The sequence below is a fragment of the Diaphorina citri genome, unplaced genomic scaffold, assembly GCF_000475195.1.
Source record: "Diaphorina citri unplaced genomic scaffold, Diaci psyllid genome assembly version 1.1 scaffold1549, whole genome shotgun sequence".
Taxonomy (NCBI): domain Eukaryota; kingdom Metazoa; phylum Arthropoda; class Insecta; order Hemiptera; family Psyllidae; genus Diaphorina; species Diaphorina citri.
In genome coordinates, this window is record NW_007378975.1 from 1 (window position 1) to 21,298 (window position 21,298).

Genomic DNA, 21,298 nt, shown 5'->3' on the forward strand with positions numbered 1-21,298 from the left:
GATTCTTGTTGTCCTGTGATTTTTTAGAGTATTTGATGTAAAGGACTAGATTTACTATGAGATAATGCATTCTGTATAATCTGTATATACCTATATTACTTTATCTTCATATTGTTTGAATGTTACATGACTGAAAAGTATTCCCAAGTCGTCATCATTAAACAAAGGGTAGGTACCTATATTACTTTATCTTCATATTGTTTGAATGTTACATGACTGAAAAGTATTCCCAAGTCGTCATCATTAAACAAAGTAGGTACCTCTAAACAACATTTTAATTCGACAAGAACTTTGTGGCCTTCCCTCTCTCTACTCTGTGGAAAGATATCAACTTGTGCATAATATCACAAGTAAATGAAACTTGTGATATACACTCAGGATAATTAGCAAAGTTTTGTCTCTTGAAAAAGGCTTCAATCTTAAGGTGTATCTAAACCTGGTCGACCGGCTGTCGATCGACGAGTTGAATCTACTCGTACGTTGTCGAGGCAGTGTGAACCTCATTTGAACTACATACATGTTTATATTTCTTTTGTTTGAATTACATGTTTAAAGTACCCGCTAGCTAGACAGTGATAGCGCTGTTATTCAACAGCTTCAAGCTATAATCTTTAACAAAACCCATCGTTATTCTATCAATCAATCAGACAATGGTCGATTCAGTCGATTGAAACTTGAAAAGTGGAAGTGTTCCAAAGTTCCAAATGATCTGCACGATTGTTTAAATGAATTCTATCGTGAATGTACGGGAGTATCTACTACCATTGATAAATAGAGTTACGATTAAGTATTATCTACTATTCGAAATAATTAAATTTAGAGTTGTAGGTTTGGTTTTATTTATGTACTTCAACCAAGTATTCGTAGGAGTAATTGATTTGTTTGAAAAAGAGAAAACTCTTGTCAGCAAGACAGGAATGGTTCTTTTGGATATCCGAATCCGAGATATTTTCTGCTACTTAATCCAAAATAAATGATAGAAGAGATTCCAACTGTGTTCATACGAACATCAGAATCAGAACAGTCCCTGTGAAATTTTAGAGTATCTACTACCATTGATAAATAGAGTTACGATTGAGTATTATCTACTATTCGAAATAATTAAATTTAGAGTTGTAGGTTTGGTTTTATTTATGTACTTCAACCAAGTACTCGTAGGAGTAATTGATTTGTTTGAAAAAGAGAAAGCTCTTGTCAGCAAGTCATAAGGAATGGTTCTTTTGGAGATCCGAATCCGAGATATTTTCTGCTACTTAATCCAGAATAAATGATAGAAGAGATTCCAACTGTGTTCATACGAACATCACAATCAGAACAGTCCCTGTGAAATTTTCAGGAAAATTTTCATTTTCTCCAGCAGTCACATAAGGAATGGTTCTTTTGGAGATCCGAATCCGAGATATTTTCTGCTACTTAATCCAAAATAAATGATAGAATTAAGAGATTCCAACTGTGTTCATACGAACATCACAATCAGAACAGTCCCTGTGAAATTTTCAGGAAAATTTTCATTTTCTCCAGCAGTCAAAATCGCAACAAATAGATCTTCCTTTTAAGAACCGTCCAAACTGAAATCTAGGGACCGCTTTGATTTTGTTTCCCTTGAAGTTACGTGGCGTTCCGTGACAGTCACCCATCCGAGTACTGTCCATACTCGACCGAGCTTTACCTTTCTGACGTAATTAACGGTGTCATTTCTATTTCAAAAGCTCCGGATAACACTGTCATAGTGATTGATGTCATTTGTGTTTTAAATGCTTAAAACGTCACAGTTCACTAGTATCAGATCTCAGATCTTCCTATCGTATCTAAAGGAGCATCAAAACCGTTCAACCTAATGGCTTTCTCAGAGTGAAGTGACATAACTGTTACGTTTTACGAATAATAAACGACGTAATGTGAAGATTATGCTGATTAAGACATTTCAATACGATGGATCCAGCTCATAAAATAATGGTGACAGAATCGACCCGTAATGATCTAAACTCTAAAGAGATACATATATAGGTACCCAGAAGTCCCATAACTCGGACTAAGATTCAGAACTTATAGACTAAAGATTAAGTAGCCTACTTAAATACCGATAAAGACATTAGCTGGATTTTGGTTCAACACTTTGAATTGGTAATTTGATACCTCTAATTGTTTCTTCGTTCTTTAATTTTTTTTTCTTTTTTTACCGTTCTTTCTTTCTTTCCGTTCTTTCATACCGCATTCTTTCCGTTCTTTCTTTTTTTTTTCGTTCTTTCATACCGCATTCTTTCCATTCTTTCTTTTTTTTTTTCGTTCTTTCATACCGCATTCTTTCCGTTCTTTCTTTTTTTTTTCGTTCTTTCATACCGCATTCTTTCCGTTCTTTCTTATCAATCAATCAGACAATGGTCGATTCAGTCGATTGAAACTTGAAAGGTGGAAGTGTTCCAAAGTTCCAAATGATCTGCACGATTGTTTAAATGAATTCTATCGTGAATGTACGAGAGTATCTACTACCATTGATAAATAGAGTTACGATTGAGTATTATCTACTATTCGAAATAATTAAATTTAGAGTTGTAGGTTTGGTTTTATTTATGTACTTCAACCAAGTACTCGTAGGAGTAATTGATTTGTTTGAAAAAGAGAAAGCTCTTGTCAGCAAGACATAAGGAATGGTTCTTTTGGAGATCCGAATCCGAGATATTTTCTGCTACTTAATCCAGAATAAATGATAGAAGAGATTCCAACTGTGTTCATACGAACATCACAATCAGAACAGTCCCTGTGAAATTTTCAGGAAAATTTTCATTTTCTCCAGCAGTCAAAATCGCAACAAATAGATATCTTCCTTTTAAGAACCGTCCAAACTGAAATCTAGGGACCGCTTTGATTTTGTTTCCCTTGAAGTTACGTGGCGTTCCGTGACAGTCACACCCATCCGAGTACTGTCCATACTCGACAGAGCTTTACCTTTAACAGTCTGACGTAATTAACGGTGTCATTTCTATTTCAAAAGCTCCGGATAACACTGTCATAGTGATTGATGTCATTTGTCGTGTGTGAATTTGAAGGATGTAGATATTCAGATGAGAGTATGTGAATCATTGTAAACAATCCTATACTAACTTGTCAGATTATAGACAATCTAAAGAATTCTTAAGCAATGCCTGTTTCTTATTATGGTAACAATATTCTTCCACAATAGATAGCTACCGGATATTACTCTATTACAAGTTGGACCGAAAAGTATTCTGAACTGAGCAGTATTGACTCTTTCAAAGTGATAGACTGATAGAGTTATACAATCCCACCTGATAACGTGTCCTGATCTTTGGGTTGATTGAGTTCGATGCTTGGGCCAAGATGTGCATTGGGGCATGTTTCCCTCCTATTAGGAATTAGGGTTAGGGCTACAAAGGTTAAGGCATTGCACAAGTCACCTGACTGATACTAGCACCCATATTTATGAACAAAATGCTGGCTCTATGTCTACATATAAATGGACTGGTACAACTTGATTTGAAGATCTTGATAGGAAGAAAGTAGTCTAGCTATGTTTTTCAAAGAACCCATCCGAGTACTGTCCATACTCGACAGAGCTTTACCTTTAACAGTCTGACGTAATTAACGGTGTCATTTCTATTTCAAAAGCTCCGGATAATACTGTCATAGTGATTGATGTCATTTGTATTTTAAATGCTTAGAATAACACAGTTCATCAGTATCAGATCGGACTATCGAAAGAAACATCAAAACCGTTCAATCCAATGGCTTTCTCAGAGTGAAGTGACATAACTGTTACGTTTTACGAATAATGAACGACGTAATGTGAAGATTATGCTGATTAAGACATTTCAAAACGATGGATCCAGCTCATAAAATAATGGTGACAGAATCGACCCGTAATGATCTAAACTCTAAAGAGATATACAGGTACCCAGAAGTCCCAGAACTCAGACCAAGATTCAGAACTTATAGACTAAAGATTAAGGAGCCTACTTAAATACCGATAAAGAAATTATCGAGGATTTGGTTCAACACTTTGAATTGGTAATTTGATACCTCTAATGATTGTTCTTTGAAAAAGCACTTATAGGTGTAGGGGCACACAGCCTTAGAAGGATTGAGCTTTTACAAATCTTGATAGTCATTGATTATTCTCACTTTACGAATGAGTTATTACTTGATGACTTCATCTGGTAGCGCTGCTTACTGATCTGGTTATTACACGATAGTAGTAGCTGTTCTGGGACCCCTTGGTAATAGCTATTATGGACTAACTGTCTGGTAAAGAGTGATTAATTGCATGTCATAAGGAATTGAATGTTAATGATGCTGTTACCAGAACAATATTGCACGTCAGGAATGCATGAATTGAGTTATCACTGAAATTAATCATATTAGATAGGACTAGAATCAGTAGAACTTTTTCACAGAATATTATTGGATCTCATGTCTTTATAAAGAAGTAGTGAACAGTACCTGTCTATTTGCATGAGATTAATAACCGAGGGAAGTCCAGTTCGATAACATGAATCGTAATATCTAAATATAAATCATACAGAAATATAATCGTACAAAATATAATCGTAAAAATAATGTCTACATATAAATGGACTGGTACAACTTGATTTGAAGATCTTGATAGGAAGAAAGTAGTCTAGCTATGTTTTTCAAAGAGATTATAGACTGGTTTTACTATGCTGAACAACACACGCACTTACAGATCTACAGGATGTATTACCACCAGAAGTCCCACCCAAAAAGAACACAGAGCAACGTTCAATTACATCTACAGAATCGGACTAGCTACCCCGTTATAACAGTTTACAATCAACACTAGGCTCCGTATTTTCCTGAACACAAAACCATAGATTGGTTGCAAATATAGAGAAACGATCAATAACATTTTTACTGACGGACTGCCCAGTTTGGGTCGCCAAACGACACTTTTCAAAGAGATTATAGACTGGTTTTACTATGCTGAACAACACACGCACTTACAGATCTACAGGATGTATTACCACCAGAAGTCCCACCCAAAAAGAACACAAAGCAACGTTCAATTACATCTACAGAATCGGACTAGTCACCCCGTTATAACAGTTTACAATCAACACTAGGCTCCGTATTTTCCTGAACACAAAACCATGAGGAGAAGAACAGCGACCTAGGGGATCTCCCTGCGCCAGCTCAAGATCTACCTGCCCCTCCAGAAGTTCTCAGCTACCCTAAGCGACGTCCCAGCAAGCGAAGAAGAAAGACAACCACCCCGATCCCTATTGAAGAGGAATATCTGCTGACAGCCAAGAAAGCCACAGCAGTGCCGTCAATACCACCAAGTCATATGCCTGAGAATATTGAGGAAATTATTGAGCAAGAGCCACCACAGGATACGTTGAAAATCAAAGAGAAGATCAACAGTGTTCCACCTGTGTTGGTGATACCAACAGAGTCTGCAAGTCCGCTGCTGATTCCTCTGCCCACCGTAATGACATTGCTTCCAAAGAACATCACCAAGTTAGAAGAGATTTAACTCGATCATTTTGTACTTCGTTTGTTTGTTACTTGATAAATGCACTTCATACCACATTCCACATCTCAGGACTTGTGGTTATTGGAGGAATCTACCAACAATACCAACATCTATTCTAGATAATCTGGCTACCAAGTTTTTTTTTTTTTTCTTTTTTTTTTCTGAGCACATTTGGTGGTTTGGTGGTTAGGTCAGAGGTACGTATTTACAGTAAGCAACCTCCGTGGTTAAGTGGGTATCACACTAGGCTTGCTGCCGACTTGCACATGCACACTGGAACGGAGGTCCGTGTGGTGCACTCAGCCTAGTGAGGAGCTACTTATAAGTAGCGACCAATAGCGGCATAACCAAAACAAAAGGAAAATACAGAGCTGATAGATTTAGGAAAAGAAGTGCTTGGTAATACCTACTGTCTTGACCGCAAAAATTGTCAAGAGGATCTCGGTTTTACAGCAAAAATTTACAAATTTACAACATATTTACAGAGGCTAACTACTAGTTTGGTCTTCGTGTAAATAGTGCTTACAAGATATGATATTATTTACAATACCATTTACATTAATGTCTATATCCCGTATGACACTATGAAAACAAATTAATAGTAAAAAACTATCTTCTTTTTATTTATTTATCTCCATCAAATAAAAATTCACTTTCACTTCATCTTCGTTTGCTTCCTCCAATTGAATTGAAACGAAGAGTGCAATGTGCAATCTGCAAGATTATTTGAGGAATTGATATGGGATTTATATTTTGAGAAAATGTTTCACATTTTGATGGTTCAGAAGATGTGACATCAATCAAAAGATCCATATCTCTGATGAACTGATGGAAAATCTGATCTGATAGAAAACCTCATAGAGCACGTGCTACATATGTGGTGCTGTCAGATGAAATTAATTCAGAATACTCAGATGGATACGACATCTGATCAGGTGCCCTGGATATCTGAGCTGATGAAAAACACGATACGTGTGTAAAGACTAGAGGGTAGTCAGTAGTCAGATTTGCTTCTGACTGAAATCCTGTATAATAACCGCCTGTCCCAGAAGGTATGAGCATGTGTGTCGGAAAAAGCTTGAGACCTAAGGTCTGGTAGACCCCGCTTTTTTGCCTCACACGGTAAGACCGTCTGACCGGTCTGACAGACCTAGGTGTGTGAGACCGCAGTCTGTCAGACAGTCTCAGCTTAAATGGTCTGATAGATCCAAGTCTGCCCCGGCATAAAATCGAGCAAGCATCGCGCACGGACTCAACGCATGACTTGCACTTTTGTTTTCAATGGAAGCTCGGCGTTATAATTATCAGAATGTCATGTTATAATACAGACCTCATGTCATGTTATAATACAGACCTCATGTTATAATACGAATCTCTTGTCACTCGATACATTAATTCCGTTTGATAAACTGACTATAATTAAGTCTATTTGATTACCAATCTGTCTTGGACACTTTTGAATTTCTCTTTGATGAGTTAAAGATCGGAATGCCACCACGTGAGATCTGGAGAAGATTTGTCCGACAATTAGACCGAAAGCTCGAATGCCGACGCGTTTGAATTTCAATTGAAGAAAGTGACAATATGACAAATCCCCATTCGTGGCAGAAGCTGAAGTTGTTGCTTTTACGGATGTGACTTGGATGAGTAATACAATTGAACCTGTCGAACTGGGAATCCAAGGGACCAGCAATTTTTCCCACGTTTCCCATTTAGACGGGTCTCACTTAGACAGGTTCGACTGTATGGATTTTCGGTCCATTTATGTATTGTGAACTAGCGGTTCAGTAAACTGTAGAAATCACTCAGAAAATAGGTCCTCGCAGGGATACTGATCCTTTTTTTTTTCTTTTTTTTTTGTGAGGAGAAAAATCTTTTTGACGTCTCTAGTATAGCTAGAGGGTATGCTGAGTCACGGCTCAGATGGTGTTTCGCCCTTCTGTAGCACCATTCTTGGCCGCTCAACCCACTAAAAACCTCCCCGATCTTCTTTGTTATTCCCGGAACAACGGTGGTAGTTCGTCAGGATACTCTTTAGGTTGTTATACTGATCCTGAAGGCCATATTGGGTTCACAATCAAGTTCATCAAAATCAGACTAACCGTTTAAAGTTATGGTTAAGAGTTCTTTTGTAAAGTAACTACCTTTAGGGCCAATAATAACACATTCAAAGGCCAGATCGGGCTCCAAAATCAAATGATTAAGTTTTGTGTTGAACCTGTGCACCAAATTTTTATCAAAATTGGACAAACCGTTCGAAAGTTATGGTGAAACAAACTTACAAACAGTCAGATAGACAGTCTTACGCTCTTGGGAGGTGCTCGGATGAAGGAAAGAAGGTATGCAGCATGCTTGCCAAAGTATTTCACAATCGAAAAATTGCCCTCAGAATTTCATAACAAAAGGCTCAGGAAGTATATATGTAGGAATGACTGACAGGAACATAGAGAATAGACAATCTGCAACTCCAGAATTACAACTACATGAATTCAAGAAGATAATAAAACATCTGAAGGCAAAACAATGAACAGCGTAGGAAATGGGATAAAGTTCCTAAAACAAAGAGAAAGAAAAAAACTACCAAAGAAATTAAAAATGGAAAGTATAAAAAAGAAACCGTAGGAAATCTAAATATTTGTAAAGAGGAGGTTAAAAATGGAAATGAAAAAATAATAAATAATGCCCTGGCAAGAGAAGAGAAAAAATCCCTCGCGTACAGGCAGAAAAAAATATACAAGGCAAAATGCAGGACCAAGATGATGTAGAAAACAGTAAAACAGAGTAAATAACCCGATGAGAAAATGTAACAAAAAAGAGGAAAATCCGGAGAGAGGGAGAGAGAGAGAGAGGAGAAAAAAGTGAAGGGAAAAACTGCAAAACCTTGCAGAAATAAATTAAAACTTGTTTGAAATGTTTTGGCTAAGGATAAGGATCTCTCTCTCTCTCTCTCTCTCTCTCTCTCTCTCTCTCTCTCTCTCTCTCTCTTCCTCTCTCTCTCTCTTTCTCCGTTCTTTCTTTTTTTTTCGTTCTTTCATACCGCATTCTTTCCGTTCTTTCTTTTTTTTCGTTCTTTCATACCGCATTCTTTCCATTCTTTCTTTTTTTCCGTTCTTTCATACCGCATTCTTTCCGTTCTTTCCTTCCGTCCACATACCGTTCTTTCATAATTGTTCTTCGAAAAAGCACTTTGATAACTTAAGTGTATTGGCAATTGGCAAACAGCCCTAGATGGGTTGAGCTTATACGAATCTTGATAGTCATTGATTATTCTCACTTTATGAATGAGTTATGACTTGATGACTTCATCTGGTAGTGCTGCTTACTGATCTGGTTATTACACGATAGGTAGTAGCTATTCTGGGACCCCTTGGTAATAGCTATTATGGACTAACTGTCTGGTAAAGAGTGATTAATTGCATGTCATAAGGAATTGAATGTTAATGATGCTGTTACCAGAACAATATTGCACGTCAGGAATGCATGAATTGAGTGATCACTGAACATCATGGCTAGAGACCATCAGCCCAGTGTGTGGCTGATTAAAAGGGCTAGAGCTAAAGCAAAAAAAACCTATATTTCACAGTTCAAGGGTTTCTTAAGCCCCATTGGGCCTTTAGGGGCTCCGTAAGCGCCCTCTTTTAGAGTTCACTGAACTGATTCCCCCGATTCTCGAGGTGGAATAATTATAACGAGTCGGATTTTTCTCGCCATCTCAATCCAATGTTAGGTAACTAACGCTTGAATCGTGTCTGGCGTGGTGTGGTATACGAGTACTTCATATTGAATAATTGTTAACACACATACAAGATATTCACGGATACTCGGGTAAACAGGTAATGCTATACTCGGAAACAATCGGTAACCTACTATAAGTATAAGGAGGGTATATTCGTATAAGCAGTATAATTAGAAGTATAAGCAGGGTATATTCCACTATACTTTGTAATACTTAAGTAGGTAGGTACTTGATGGTAAATCGCCAGTTGTGCTTGGGTAGGTGGAGGATAAGGAAATACAATAGAACCGATGCGGGTATGCGATTCTACCACTGCTGAAGAAAAGGCTTCAATCTTAAGGTGTATCCAAACATGGTCGACCGGCTGTCGATCGACGAGTTGAATCTACTCGTACGTTGTCGAGGCAGTGTGGACGGTTCAGTCGATATCGATCGACTGCCGGTCGACAATGTGTGGACACATCTTTACATTCTAGGTATACTGATCCTAGGCTGGGGTCCATGTGTTAGTTAACCTCTAAGCATTCTTGAGGACTATACACCCGAACAGTCTCCGAGTATTCTCAGAGGAAATTGAATAGAGGGTGGCACCCACTAGTAGTGCACTGAATGTTTGAAACACACAACACCACCTAACTCGTAAGTTTAAACCTCATTTGAACTACATACATGTTTATATTTCTTTCGTTTGAATTACATTTAATTTAATTTTCATCACATTTATTTTTATTTTTTCCCTTACTTAACCTTGGTTTTGTATTTAATTTGTATTATTATTATTATTGTCTATTTGCATGAGATTAATAACCGAGGGAAGTCCAGTTCAACTTCTTCAAAGTTAATAACCGAGGGAAGTCCAGTTCAACTCCTTCAAAGTGATAGACTGATAGAGTTATACAATCCCTCCCGATAACCTGTCCTGATCTTTGGGTTGATTGAGTTCGATGCCTGGGCCAAGATGTGCATTGGGGTATGTTTCCCTCCTATTAACGTTAAGGCTACAAAGGTTAAGGCATTGCACAAGTCACCTGACTGATACTAGCACCCATATTTATGAACAAAATGCTGGCTCTTAAGTTCGTGCGATCACTGAAATTAATCATAGATAGGACTAGAATCAGTAGAACTTTTTCACAGAATATTATTGGATCTCATGTCTTTATAAAGAAGTAGTGAACAGTACCTGTCTAGTCGAGTGTTGTAGTGAGCGCCACAATCTCTTATAAGCTGGATCTACTTTTTCAACTCTTTTGTCACCACTGAATAAGTGATTGATTACTGATTCTGATGAGTTGATTACGTACCCACTAATCCCATCACTACTAGCTAGTTAGTTGAAGGTAGTTTAGCCTTTAGCCAACCCCCTTTTGAGCAGGACGCGTTTCGTTCTTATTAGGGCTCATCCGCTAAACTGCTAAACATCTCTAAGAGGAGTTGGCACCTCATTCTGAAGTTGTATCTAAACTTCCGTAATGGGAATATTGTTCCTATGTTCCCCGTAATGGGAACGGCTACTTGGTTTGTGGGTAATATCTCCAGTACCTAGACCTAGCGCTGTCAAACTGTTTTGATTTGGCGGGGCGGAGCGATGCCGCGCTCTTTAATTTTGGGAAAGTGAGAACTTGTATAAGAAGTATAGTGACCGCCACATAGTATAGCTCTCCGACAATGGCGGCAATTGTACTTTTCGCTACACATGGAATTTGAACCCGTGACCTTCTGACCACCAGTCCTAGCCGAGTGTGTCCACCGCTAGCAACAAGTGTACAAAATCCTCTATTTCACATTTGACAGAACAGGAGGTCAAGACATTAAAATCTCCAAAGAAAAAAAAACCTGAATCCAAAGTTGTCAAATGAGACATCCATTTTCGAAATCAGAAAAAGTTACCACAGACGATTCAATAGTTCTACTGATTACATAAAGCTTTGATCATCTCTAGAGAGCTACGAATGTACGAATGCCAAAGACCATAAAAATTCGGACTATGAAATTTCGAGGAAAGACGGAATTGAATAACATGAATCGTAATATCTAAATATAAATCATACAGAAATATAATCGTACAAAATATAATCGTAAAAATAATGTCTACATATAAATGGACTGGTACAACTTGATTTGAAGATCTTGATAGGAAGAAAGTAGTCTAGCTATGTTTTTCAAAGAGCTTTGATTATTTTGAATAGAATGGAACTGTTTTTATTGTAAATTAAAACCATCTTACAAAGTCAATAACTTGAAGAATATCTGATCAGATTACTCGGATCGATTCAAAACACAACTCCCTTCTGAGATAACGAGTATTTTGTTACTATTGCATCTGTAATTTCAATATTTTCAATGCAACAGAATAAAAGCGACGAAAAACATATTCTTCAATTAGTACTTGGTTCTAAACAATTGATTTAAATAATATGCCATTTACCATCGAATATTTTATGTACTAGTACCTATATCCTATAGCTTAGTGTTCAGTAATTTATAGCAATGAACAGAGCACGGCAGAACCAATGAGCAATAAGCATCTAATGTTGTAATATTGTTTGTTTCTAAAAGTACTCGGATCGATTCAAAACACAACTCCCTTCTGATATAACGAGTAGGTATTTTGTTACTATTGCATCTGTAATTTCAATGCAACAAAATAAAAGCGACGAAAAACATCTTCTTCAATTAGTACTTGGTTCTAAACAATTGATTTAAATAATATGCCATCTACCATCGAATATTTTATGTAGGTACTAGTACCTAGGTATATCCTATAACTATAGTGTTCAGTAATTTATAGCAATGAACAGAGCACGGCAGAACCAATGAGCAATAAGCATCTAATGTTGTAATCTAGTACCTATATCCTATAACTATAGTGTTCAGTAATTTATAGCAATGAACAGAGCACGGCAGAACCAATGAGCAATAAGCATCTAATGTTGTAATATTGTTTGTTTCTAATTTGATTACAGGCGCAGGAAAAGAAGAAAGCGTATCCGAACATCCACGAGTAGTTACGAAGATGTGGAGGAGAAGAATGGCGACCTAGGGGATCTCCCTGCGCCAGCTCAAGATCTACCTGCCCCTCCAGAAGTTCTCAGCTACCCTAAGCGGCGCCCTAGCAAGCGAAGAAGAAAGACAACCACCCCGGTCCCCATTGAAGAGGAATATCTGCTGACAGCCAAGAAAGCCACAGCAGTGCCGTCAATAGCACCAAGTCATATGCCTGAGAATATTGAGGAAATTATTGAGCAAGAGCCACCACAGGATACGTTGAAAATCAAACAGAAGAACAGTGTTCCACCTGTGTTGGTAATACCAACAGAGTCTGCAAGTCCGCTGCTGATTCCTCTGCCCACCGTAATGACATTGCTTCCAAAGAACATCACCAAGTTAGAAGAGAGTCACCCAGTACCTGTCAACTTCAGTCAAAGTCTCACTCCAGACTTGCTCACCCCTCATGGCAAGCAAAACAAAATCAATGTCCGTCTCAGTGAACCCATCCTATTTGTCACTGCACCACAGGCTGCTGACTATGTCGAGTTACCAGAAGCAACACCACCTCCTCCAGTTAGAACAGTTCCTAGTAAACCAACGACCACAGCTAGTACAGTCAATGTAGTCACTTCAACCACACCAAAGATACCAGTTGTTGTAACGTCTACAACGCAACCTACCAAAGAACACAACAAAACCGCTGAAACACCAAAGAATACAATAGTGAAGAAGCCTGCTCCACTGAACATAACTCGAGATAATATCACAACGAGTACAGAGAAGATTAACATTGAAGTAAAGAAACCGATCCGTAGACCACCCCCTGTTGGTACTCTGTTCCGCAAACGTTTACAACCAACACCACACACATCCACTGAAAGTGCCAATATCACAACGAGTACAGAGAAGATTAACATTGAAGTGAAGAAACCGATCCGTAGACCACCCCCTGTTGGTACTCTGTTCCGCAAACGTTTACAACCAACACCACACACATCCACTGAAAGTGCCATTGAAGTGAAGAAACCGATTCGCAGACCACCCCCTGTTGGTACTCTGTTCCGCAAACGTTTACAACCAACACCACACACATCCACTGAAAGTGCCAAGATTGTTGAAGAACCTGAAGTAAAGAAACCTATTCGCAGACCACCCCCTGTTGGTACTCTGTTCCGCAAACGTTTACAGCCAACACCACACACATCCACTGAAAGTGCCAAAATTGTTGAAGAACAAACAACGGTGAGCAAAGAAAATGAGCTCGCGGAACTAAAACTTTACACTGAATCTCCTCTGGAACTACAGAAAGTGGGAGCTGTCAAACTAAACGAAATCCCACCAACGAGTAAAATAAACACGCACAAGCTACTCAAAGAGAATAATGTTCATGAGAAAGATCTGAGTGATAGCAGTCTCTACAAGAAGGATGACTTGAGAATAAAATCCACCCCGACACCTACCTCAACCCCTGCGAAACATACCCAGACCAGTGGCACACACATCGCTTACACTCCCAACATAGATCTCATCATAGACTATACATCTAGTACTAGGAAACCCACCACGACCAGCACAGAACATTCCATCAGAGTAGTCACATCAGAGGATGAATCACTCAACACAATCAGTACAATGAACTAAAACTATACACTGAATCTCCTCTGGAACTACAGAAAGTGGGAGCTGTCAAACTAAACGAAATCCCGCCAACGAGCAAAATAAACACGCACAAGCTACTCAAAGAGAATAATGTCCATGAGAAAGATCTGAGTGATAGCAGTCTCTACAAGAAGGATGACTTGAGAATAAAATCCACCCCGACACCTACCCCAACCCCTACGAAACATACCCAAACCAGTGGTACACACATCGCCTACACGCCCAACATAGATCTCATCATAGACTATACATCCAGTACTAGGAAACCCACCACGACCAGTACAGAACATTCCATCAGAGTAGTCACATCAGAGGATGAATCACTCAACACAATCAGTACAAGTCACAATAGTGAACCTGGCAAGAGTTCTGGTGAAGATGAAGCTGTCCGTATCAATCTAGAGATCCCTCAAGTCAAGGATGACATTCTCATCTTCCTCAAATCCAAAGCAGAATCAAATAAACTATCCAAGATCCTTCAGTCTCGTAACATGACGCTCAATGAGCTCATAGATCACAGGGAGCGCGGGTCTAGTCAGTTACACCTTGCAAACTATCCAAGATCCTTCAGTCCCGTAACATGACGCTCAATGAGCTCATAGATCACAGGGAGCGCGGGTCTAGTCAGTTACACCTTGCTGAAATATTCAAGAGTGAACCCAAGAGTCCATCTGCACTCCATTATCCTTGGCCCAAGTGACGAGATCAGTCAGGGTTTGTTCGTTTCTCTCAAGCTTTTCAGACGGAAAATATTCTGAAATTAGAAAAAGAAATTGTGTATTATTGTGTGTTTTTCTCTCATGTTTCTTAAGAATAGGGACTTTTATTTCTGTAATTATTAGATGTGTCACAAAATTTCTGTGAAATTTCAGTGTGAAATCTAAGTAGGTATGCACATTTCCAACAGAAATAATGTCTTTCAAAAAATATTTCCATCAAAATTAAACAAATTTGTTGATATTTTTTGAGGTGCACTCAAGAGACTGAGTGCACCTCAAAATATCCAGCACATGAGTGCCAGTTGGTTAGCTGTCAGCTCAATCAATGGTTTTTTCTTCTTTCCCTATTTTGGCGAGGAATGTTGTAACATATCCACTGTCAATTTTTTTTCTACACAATGTGCTCTTACCAGACTCAATGGCAATGATGGAAGCCAGAATTTTCTCAATCTCCTGAAACAGCTCCCATTCTTTGTTGACATTGGATGCCGTGTTAATGACACTGGCAACTGGAAAGAACAACAAAAATAAATAATAACACAGTGAAATTCCCAAGTGGCAATGGTCTTAGAGGTTTTGTCTCTCATTCAGAGGTGTTTTAGCGGGAGGTTTTGCTGAAATAATCAATTATTGTTCCCCAATACCTAGGTACTTAAGTAGACTGTGCTCATTTTCATGATAACTTGAAGTACCAACCTCCAGATTCTAAGTATCTACACTACCTGATCTATCAACTAAACTCCCAATGTTGGTTTAGAATAAATAATATCTTGTTTATCTTACCAGCATAGGGATAAAATGTCCCTATAGTGACAAACTGCTTAACAAATAACTTCTCACACATAGGCAATAGACCTGTGTATTACACCTCAGGTGAACCTACCGTTGAAAAGATTAGCAACGAGATCATTCAGCTCCTTGGACTTCTGGAACATAATTTTGGGCCTCTGTCCATCCTTCTTGTTGACATTGTCATTGGCTTTAATGACCGATTTGTGTTTGTTTCTTTTCCCCATGGCTATTTTGCTTTGAACCTTAATCTCCTGTGACCGAGAAAGATAGATTATAATCATAGAAGGTTACCATACTGTTTAGTCAGACAGATTATGGACTTGAGAAATTACAGTTGTTCATAATATCAAATGTCAGTAGTCAGTGACTACCTAACTTATACCTAGTTATTGATTGTTTTGAAGATGTGTAAATTAAGAGGTTCACTCAAATCCTAGAGGGAAAGCAATCTTTAGAACTTATATGATAAGAAAAAGATCACTACCCCTGGGTAACAACAATACTCTACCAGACTACATTCTGCCTGAAAATTTCTTATGGTATGGATATTTTTAGACTACAAACAGATTGTATGTCTGGGGAAAAAAGTATAATGGTATGATAAGACGTACATTTTGGGACAAAAAATTAAATAAAATAATTACCTCCCTCAAGAGATCCACTTAGTTCATATTATGCTGAATGGAAAGGAGAGTGAAAAGGTGTATTTTCAGCAGAAAATGACCAAATAAGGGGAAAAAATTGTTGAAATTTGAACACGAAAACACTCTTTCCGAACAAAATTATTCAAATTTTCCCGCGGCTCAAATTATCACATTATAACACGGGTCACTGCTCAAATGGTGAAAGCTCCTTTTTGCCTTTAACCTAAAGTCTAAATCACAAAAATTATGGTAATTCTCTACCTTTTTTTTAGTCACCCTGTAAGTAACAATATTTTCTTTTGACCAGTCCAGTATCTAGCAAGGTCGCGGTTTGACAAGCTAGAGGTCGACTGCTCGAGACCACAAAATGACCGATGCTTTTTATTTGCTTAAAAATTACCCATCATGTGGTTTCAAGGGGATATCCTTACTGTTTCTTATTTTGCCTACTCTTTCAGTTTTGTTTTCCTTCACAAAAACATGGTGTTTTTAAGTATTTTTATTTGTTTCAAAATTATCCATCATGCGGTTTTAAAGGGGTATCTTTACTTTTTCTCATTTTGTCTTCTATTCCAGTATTTTTGCCTTACAAACAAGAAGTTCATTGAAAGATTATAATGGGTGTTTCTTCAATATGGAAAATACCCACTCGTTTAGTATTATTGTAAATATAGTATTATCAAGGATATGATTATTGTATTGTAAACATGTAAATAAAAAAAAATTAATGTTAATTTTATTTTGATAAATAGATTAACTCTATTAAACCCGTTTTCTTCTTCTACTTCTTTTCACCATTTCGCTTTAATGTTAATTTTATTTTGATAAATAGATTAACTCTATTAAACCCGTTTTCTTCTTCTACTTCTTTTCACCATTTCGCTCGTCCTCGAAGGATTTCATAAAAGAAGTCCTTCTTAGCAAGCAGCCTGCATGACGTAACCTCGAGTGGCTTGCACTCCGGAGACCCTGGGTTCAAGTCCCGTCAGAGTCGATTTTATTTATTTTGATTACACAAATGCTGACTTACCTGTACTCATCATAAGTGAACTTGGCACGGAACAGCTTGCTCACTTCATCATCTCCATTCTGAAAATCAAAACAAAGGGAAGTATTGAATGGGAAGTATTGTGAATTATGGGGAAGTATTGTGTCCCTTCTCGCCCATCTGATGAGAGGCATACTACGGGATGGGCATGCTACGACACAGGCCACAAGCGTCTAATGTAGCAGTTGTTTTCCCTACGAAATAAAAACGGCGGTGGAACACTCATCTTTTAAAAATTAAAAATTAATTAATTAAAAACAAAGAGAAAATAACTGAAGGAACGAACCGAATCCCAAGTTTTGTTCTAACTTTTGACTACAATTTTGTATTTAGTTCGTGTGTCGGTTATTACACCATAAACCAATAACTTTTGAACGGTTTGTCCGATTTTCATTAAATTGGACATAAGAGGGGGCACGGTTGGTCCAGTGGTAACGCGCTTGCTTGTCATGCAGAAGGTCCCGGGTTCGAATCCCACCATCGACAAAAATTTGTACTCGTTTTTCGATTGCAAATATTTCAACGGGTTACTTTCTGGTGTTCTCGTGTTGACCCAGCACCTAAATGGGATTTTTTTAAGACATTTTGGGATTGATCAGTTTTATGGGGCCCTGTGGTGGCCTTTGTACAGTTCACTTAACCATTGCTAATAAGCAATTAAAAGTGTCCTTACCTGAAATAATCTCTTGAAGTGAGCATACTGTCTGAATATATTTCTGCATTGCTTCATCGCGGACTCTGAGGGTATAACAAGAATATTGGAAATCAAATCTAGAAAAGCCAGCCTAGTTAGTTTGGTTGGTAGCGCGTCTGCCTTTTAAGCGCTAGGCCGCGGGGTTTGATTCCCGCCCAGGGCGTATTTTATCCTGAACTGATAGGGTTCGTTCTAGGAACAGCTAGCTTTGTCCTGTCCTTTATTCCTTCTCTTTTCCATTTCGGGACGGTAAGACCTCTGCTGTTACAGTTCTCTCTCTCTCTCTCCCCCCCTCCCTCTCTCTATCAAATTTCAAGACAAAGAGAACATCATTCACGGCTCCCTGACTTGAAACACTCAGTCTCATGAAAGAAAATAATGGGTTTGATTCCCGCCCGGGGCGGATTTCATCCTGAACTGATAGGGTTCGTTCTAGGAACAGCTAGCTTTGTCCTATCCTTTATTCCTCTTTTCCATTTCGGGACGGTAAGACCTCTGCTGTTACAGTTCTCTCTCTCTCTCTCTCTCCCTCTCTCTATCAAATTTCAAGACAAAGAGAACATCATTCACGGCTCCCTGACTTGAAACACTCAGTCTCATGAAAGAAAATAATAAACAATAATACAGTCAAACCTGTCTAATTGACAGCAATTTTTTCCCCTTCATAAAGGTTTCCCAATTAGACAGGTTCGACTGTAATAATAAACTCACCAAAAGTGGGCGATCCCTTCATGTGGAGCAAGTCTTGTGAGGAGAAGTAGAGTACAGTGCTGTACTCTGGTGGCAGAAAGTTGAGGTAGGGTTTCCAGAAGGAGTCTTCCAGGCGAAACTTTTCATAAAGGATGTAGAGAGCCAGAGCTACGTTGGGCATGAGACGAATGATCGGGTTGCTCTGATAGAGGTTCTCTGGGAGACATGAAAGGAAAAATAAATGAGGACAACTGAGCAGTAAGTACTACTTACCAAGAGAGAGACACCAACTTACTAAGTAAGTGTCCACGTAAACAAATTTTTGAAATATTTTTGAAGTTTTGAGAAATAAAATTAATTAAATCTAAATTAAATATTTAATCAGGTTTATTTGTTTAATTAAATGCTCTCCATATTCAGAAAACAATGAAGCTTCTTGTACTCACCCTCTCCCTGATCTCATTTGTGTCGAGATGTAAGTACCGTTGTTACTTTCTGATGAGTCCACTACCCAAGGGTGTGGTAAAAGTCCCCGTCAAAAAAGAAGTAGAAAAACTATCAGGTACATTTAGGTAGAGTAAGGGGACTTTTCAGTCCTATTAGGGCAGGATAAACAAGGTATCTTCAGCACTTGAAGAGTTGAAAAAGGTAATAGTTTGTCCTTTTGAAATAACCATTGTACTTAGGTATTTGATCCAAAGTGTTATTTATTTGAAAATGTTCTTAGGTAACAGAGGGAACTCTTATTGAACATAAGTCATTCCCATTTCATGTTTCAAGTGTAATTGCACTAACTCCACACAGATGGTAAAGGAGCAAAAATGTAGCCCGAGGGATGGGTCCCCTCACTCCCCCCCCAAAAAAATCATTTAAATGAAGTTTTTTCTCTCCAAACTTTTCTTTTCACACTGCGTGCAGAAGAAAGTCGTACTCGTAACTTTTATCAATTTTACGTCACGCAGCTCTGCATGACGTATGTAAATTGTATATTGTGACGTCAGAATGGCTTCACATATATTAGATTCAAGTGTCCTGACTTCCTAGCCTCCTTGATATTGGGTACATCTGGCAACACAGCAAACAATTCGTAAACAAATTTTTGAAATATTTTTGAAATTTTGACAAATAAAATTAATTAAATCTAAATTAAATATTTAATCAGGTTTATTTGTTTAATTAAATGCTCTCCGTATTCAGAAAACAATGAAGCTTCTTGTACTCACCCTCTCCCTGATCTCATTTGTGTCGAGATGTAAGTACCGTTGTTACTTTCTGATGAGTCCACTACCCAAGGGTGTGGTAAAAGTCCCCGTAAAAAAAGAAGTAGAAAAACTATCAAGTACATTTAGGTAAAGTAAGGGGACTTTTCTGTCCTATTAGGGCAGGATAGACAAGGTATCTTCAGCACTTGAAGAGTTGACAAAAGTCCTTTTGAAAGTCCATTGTAGGTATTCGATCCAAAGTGTTACTTATTTGAAAATGTTCTTAAGTAACAGAGGGAACTCTTATTGAACATAAGTCATTCCCATTTCATGTTTCAAGTGTAATTGCACTAACTCCACACAGACAATGAATCATTGCACCATATTATACTATCATTGACTAGCTTGGTACTTACTCCTTACTGTATGATAATTTGTTCTGTTTATAGGTATTTGCTAAGGTCAAGGTGAAATAAAAAGAGCTGTCTTAAAAATACTACTACAAAAGTGAAGCCAATAACTGCATACTTTATTAATTCTTATTATTCTATTGACCTTTCTGTAACATTTCAAACCCATTTTCCTCCTCTAATTACTACCTATTGTTTTCAGGTTCTGCTTTGTTGTGTTACCAATGTGTATCTACACAGCCAGGATGTGGTACCCCATTCAAGTGGCTGTGGTATCCAAGTATCTCATGTCCCGAGGAAGATGATATCTGTGTCAAAATTATCGAGAGAAAAGGAGGTAAGTTTTTTCCAATTGGCAAGGTTTTCTCGAAAGAGTTCTTCCACCCAACCACAGTATTTAAGTAGGTGTTTTTTTTTTTATTTGAGAGGAATTTGAAAATCAGGTGTGAAAGGCTTATAAGAACATTCTGATTTGACAGTGTACTGTATCCAGTTTTAAGTTCAGAAGGGCTTCCAGTTTCAAGAGAGAAAAAAAGTGGAATAAGAAAACCTAACAAAATCTAGTTATTCAATGTAATATTTTAATCATTTGATTTCAGCTGAAGAGATTATTACCCGGGACTGTTTGAGTACAGTGAAAGCATTCCGTACAGACATTCCTGCTGACAGATATGAAGGCTGTAGAGCTGCCGCCAAAGATCCTAAACTTGCCAACTATGTGAACCATTCAATACCTGAACTGGATGTACAGCGGTAAAAAAAGAGTTTGGAAGATTTAAAAAAAATCCATTGGAGGTTCTTACATTGGATCAACTGACCCTAAGTATTCTGAAGTAGGAAGGAAGAACCCATCTTGTTTTTTGGGGGGGAGAGAAATGAAGACTCAAGGTGAATTCGCCTTACTTGTTTTCGAGGGGAAAAAAGGGAAGATCCAAGTTTAAAGTTAAGTTTTACTTTCTTTTCTTAAGTTGAGATCTTTTTTTTTTACTTTTTTCCATTGATATGCTTTTTTTTCCAAGTTTTAAACCCAATTTTTAAAGTTTGATGTTGTTGTTGGTTTGAATGTTGTTGAAACTCATTGTCTCACATTCATGTTTCAGGAACTTCTACCGACTCCAGTGACATGTGTGTTTCTGTTATTTTGATCACTGGTGGCAATGCAGCCACGCCTCTCTCTCTTTTCCCTCCTCCGGTTGTGTTG

General features: G+C 38.0%; 4 protein-coding genes across 4 annotated transcripts in view; 2 read left to right on the forward strand and 2 right to left on the reverse strand.

Moving 5' to 3' along the window:
* Positions 1-5,131: 5,131 nt before the first annotated feature.
* Positions 5,132-14,482, forward strand: LOC103516337 (mucin-2-like; the record flags this gene model as incomplete). Its single annotated transcript, XM_008481300.1, has 3 exons — positions 5,132-5,496; positions 12,215-13,829; positions 13,913-14,482. Coding segments are annotated over 3 exons (2,550 nt in total), but the record flags the coding sequence as incomplete, so codon positions are not given.
* A 63-nt stretch (positions 14,483-14,545) lies between these two features.
* On the reverse strand, positions 14,546-16,199 carry LOC103516338. Its single transcript, XM_008481301.2, has 4 exons — positions 16,054-16,199; positions 15,501-15,660; positions 15,028-15,126; positions 14,546-14,652 (listed from the first exon to the last, which is right to left on the reverse strand). Exons 2-4 carry the CDS (start codon positions 15,631-15,633, stop codon positions 14,546-14,548), a joined length of 339 nt encoding a protein of 112 aa, XP_008479523.1. The 5' UTR covers positions 15,634-15,660; positions 16,054-16,199.
* Positions 16,200-16,898: 699 nt separating this feature from the next.
* On the reverse strand, positions 16,899-19,162 carry LOC103516339 (histone-lysine N-methyltransferase setd3-like). The gene is made up of 4 exons (XM_026828773.1): positions 19,117-19,162; positions 18,507-18,701; positions 17,775-17,839; positions 16,899-17,142 (listed from the first exon to the last, which is right to left on the reverse strand). The coding sequence occupies exons 1-4, from the start codon at positions 19,160-19,162 to the stop codon at positions 17,080-17,082; spliced, it is 369 nt and encodes a 122-aa protein (XP_026684574.1). The 3' UTR covers positions 16,899-17,079.
* A 423-nt stretch (positions 19,163-19,585) lies between these two features.
* LOC103516340 overlaps positions 19,586-21,298 on the forward strand; it is a 3,038-nt gene continuing 1,325 nt past the window's right edge. The window contains exons 1-3 of the mRNA XM_026828774.1: positions 19,586-19,737; positions 20,300-20,434; positions 20,697-20,850. Of these exons, the coding sequence (XP_026684575.1) occupies positions 19,689-19,737; positions 20,300-20,434; positions 20,697-20,850 (338 nt within the window). The 5' untranslated portion in view covers positions 19,586-19,688. The remainder of the gene's footprint in view (positions 19,738-20,299; positions 20,435-20,696; positions 20,851-21,298) is intronic.